This window comes from Osmerus eperlanus, chromosome 16 (assembly GCF_963692335.1).
Source record: "Osmerus eperlanus chromosome 16, fOsmEpe2.1, whole genome shotgun sequence".
NCBI lineage: Eukaryota > Metazoa > Chordata > Actinopteri > Osmeriformes > Osmeridae > Osmerus > Osmerus eperlanus.
In genome coordinates, this window is record NC_085033.1 from 16,038,142 (window position 1) to 16,040,043 (window position 1,902).

Below are 1,902 nucleotides of genomic sequence, written 5' to 3' on the forward strand. Positions count from 1 at the left end.
TGTTCACACATCAGAGACTTAGCAGACCAGTTTTTATTTTATACATTGTTCCTGAGTCCAATTTCTTTATTACTTAGTTATTCTTCATCTGCTGTTACTCTTCCCACCCAACTAATCAAAACTGGACTGAAGTCACATCTTTAGGTGTAGACCGACCTGTTTTCTACTAAGAATAACTGTCAAACCACTTCAAAAAAAGAGACCAACATGGGGTCTTTTATCATGTTTTTATTTCAAAATCTGACCAGAAGAGCATGGCACACAGGAAAGTTGGCCCTGTGGGCTGGCATCTTCACCCTGCGGGAGGGAGGAGGGGGGACATTAGCATCTCAGCACAAGAACCTGAAGATACCTGGAACAGCCCAGTTAGTTTGTTACGCTTAACAATTAACACCAACAATAACCAGATATATGAATGACAATTTCTGATGAGACTAGGACAGTTTCCACATGCAGGATGACAATTTCTGATGAGACTAGGACAGTTTCCACATGCAGGAATACTATGTGTGGAGTGTGCGCAGTGTGTGTAAGGTGGGGTTTGTGGTACGGGGTGAAGAGTGCAGATTGGTGTGTGAGGTGTGTAAAAACAATTTACAGGGTGGGATATTAACCTACATTATCTGCTAACTAAGCTACAGCCAAACACCATTAACGATAGCTAGACACTGGGCAGGTTCAGGTACCTTCTATCGGAGCCTCCTGGCCTCTCTCTCAGACTCCAGCAGAGTCAGCACGTCGCCCTCCCGCACGGGACCCTTTACGTTCCTGATGATGGAGCGGTTGCTGTCATCCATGAACTCCACTCGGACCTGCGCAAACACAGCACAGCTAACTACACTAACAAGCTAAAGTTGTTTCATAACGACAGTTATTACACCGAGTATACCGGTTATTTCATTACTACACTGTAGCATGGGAAAGTAGGCCTTGCGGAAGGATGTTGATGGCTTGTCAGTTAGCTACCAAAGACACCCACACGGCTAGCTAAAACTAGCATGCTGTCGACCATTTATATAAAGTTTCAAGGACACGACAGCGTTGAAATAAACGTAATCTGTAGGTCGTAACGTCCACCCAACGTGTTTCATCAGCGGGCCCCCATGCTAAGCTGGCTAGTCAGTCATATTCTCGAGTGTGAGCTAGCTAGGCTAGTTAGAGAATTAGCGAACCCAACATACCTGGGTACACTGTCCCTGGGATCCCGTTCTTCCGAGTACCTTGGTGACCTGGAAAAACAAGAATACAATTTTTCAAACACGACCGGATGTAGCAGCATAAACGTTTATACGGCTGAATAATAGCCGTCTTCTTAAAAAGCTAGCTTGGTAGCTATAAGGGTATGTTACATTTACTAGTAGCGTACACCGCCATGATGAAAAGATCAGGCCGAAAATACCATGTACAAATCTACCGATACACCTTGCATGAGCTTTTTGAAAACAGGACCGTAAACTCCCATGTATTACCAATGCCTTTCAATATAATTTCTGGCCAGTAAATGACAAAATATTGCATTTTCTTACTCTTGCAAGCTTGATCGGCTGCACGCGGCTGGCATCCATGTTGTCAGGTTGAACCGGAAAGGAAGTCGTGTGATACGCGCATGCGATATATATATTTTAAAAAAACATTCTTTACCTCTATTAGCCTATACTAGTTCTGTTTGTTTTACGGTTACACATTTTTTCTTGTTATTAAATAGTATATAGTATAAGCATATTTAATAAATGTGAATACAAATTTTAAAGTATGATTGCGATCGTATGATCCCATTAAGAGACATGGGGGTGTGAGGAATAAACCATTTCTGAATCCTGTGACGTCACAACAGTGAAGAGTACATTTTCATGGACGGCGATAATTATAATATTAAGACATTTATAAATGTCTATTATATTT

General features: G+C 42.0%; 1 protein-coding gene across 1 annotated transcript; it reads right to left on the minus strand.

The window, feature by feature from the left end:
* Positions 1 to 213: 213 nt before the first annotated feature.
* Positions 214 to 1,650, minus strand: rps28 (ribosomal protein S28). The gene is made up of 4 exons (XM_062481149.1): positions 1,527 to 1,650; positions 1,182 to 1,229; positions 687 to 812; positions 214 to 297 (listed from the first exon to the last, which is right to left on the minus strand). Exons 1-3 carry the CDS (start codon positions 1,563 to 1,565, stop codon positions 690 to 692), a joined length of 210 nt encoding a protein of 69 aa, XP_062337133.1. The 5' UTR covers positions 1,566 to 1,650; the 3' UTR covers positions 214 to 297; positions 687 to 689.
* Positions 1,651 to 1,902: the final 252 nt, after the last annotated feature.

Excerpts from the sequence above, each read along its gene's own strand:
- rps28 (XM_062481149.1), bottom strand. The coding sequence starts at position 1,565 with ATGGATGCCAGCCGCGTGCAGCCGATCAAGCTTGCAAGA. Across the intron at positions 1,230-1,526 it reads AGCCGATCAAGCTTGCAAGA|GTCACCAAGGTACTCGGAAG; the intron begins GTAAGAAAATGC and ends TTGTTTTTCCAG. Across the intron at positions 813-1,181 it reads CCCAGGGACAGTGTACCCAG|GTCCGAGTGGAGTTCATGGA; the intron begins GTATGTTGGGTT and ends GTGTTTGCGCAG.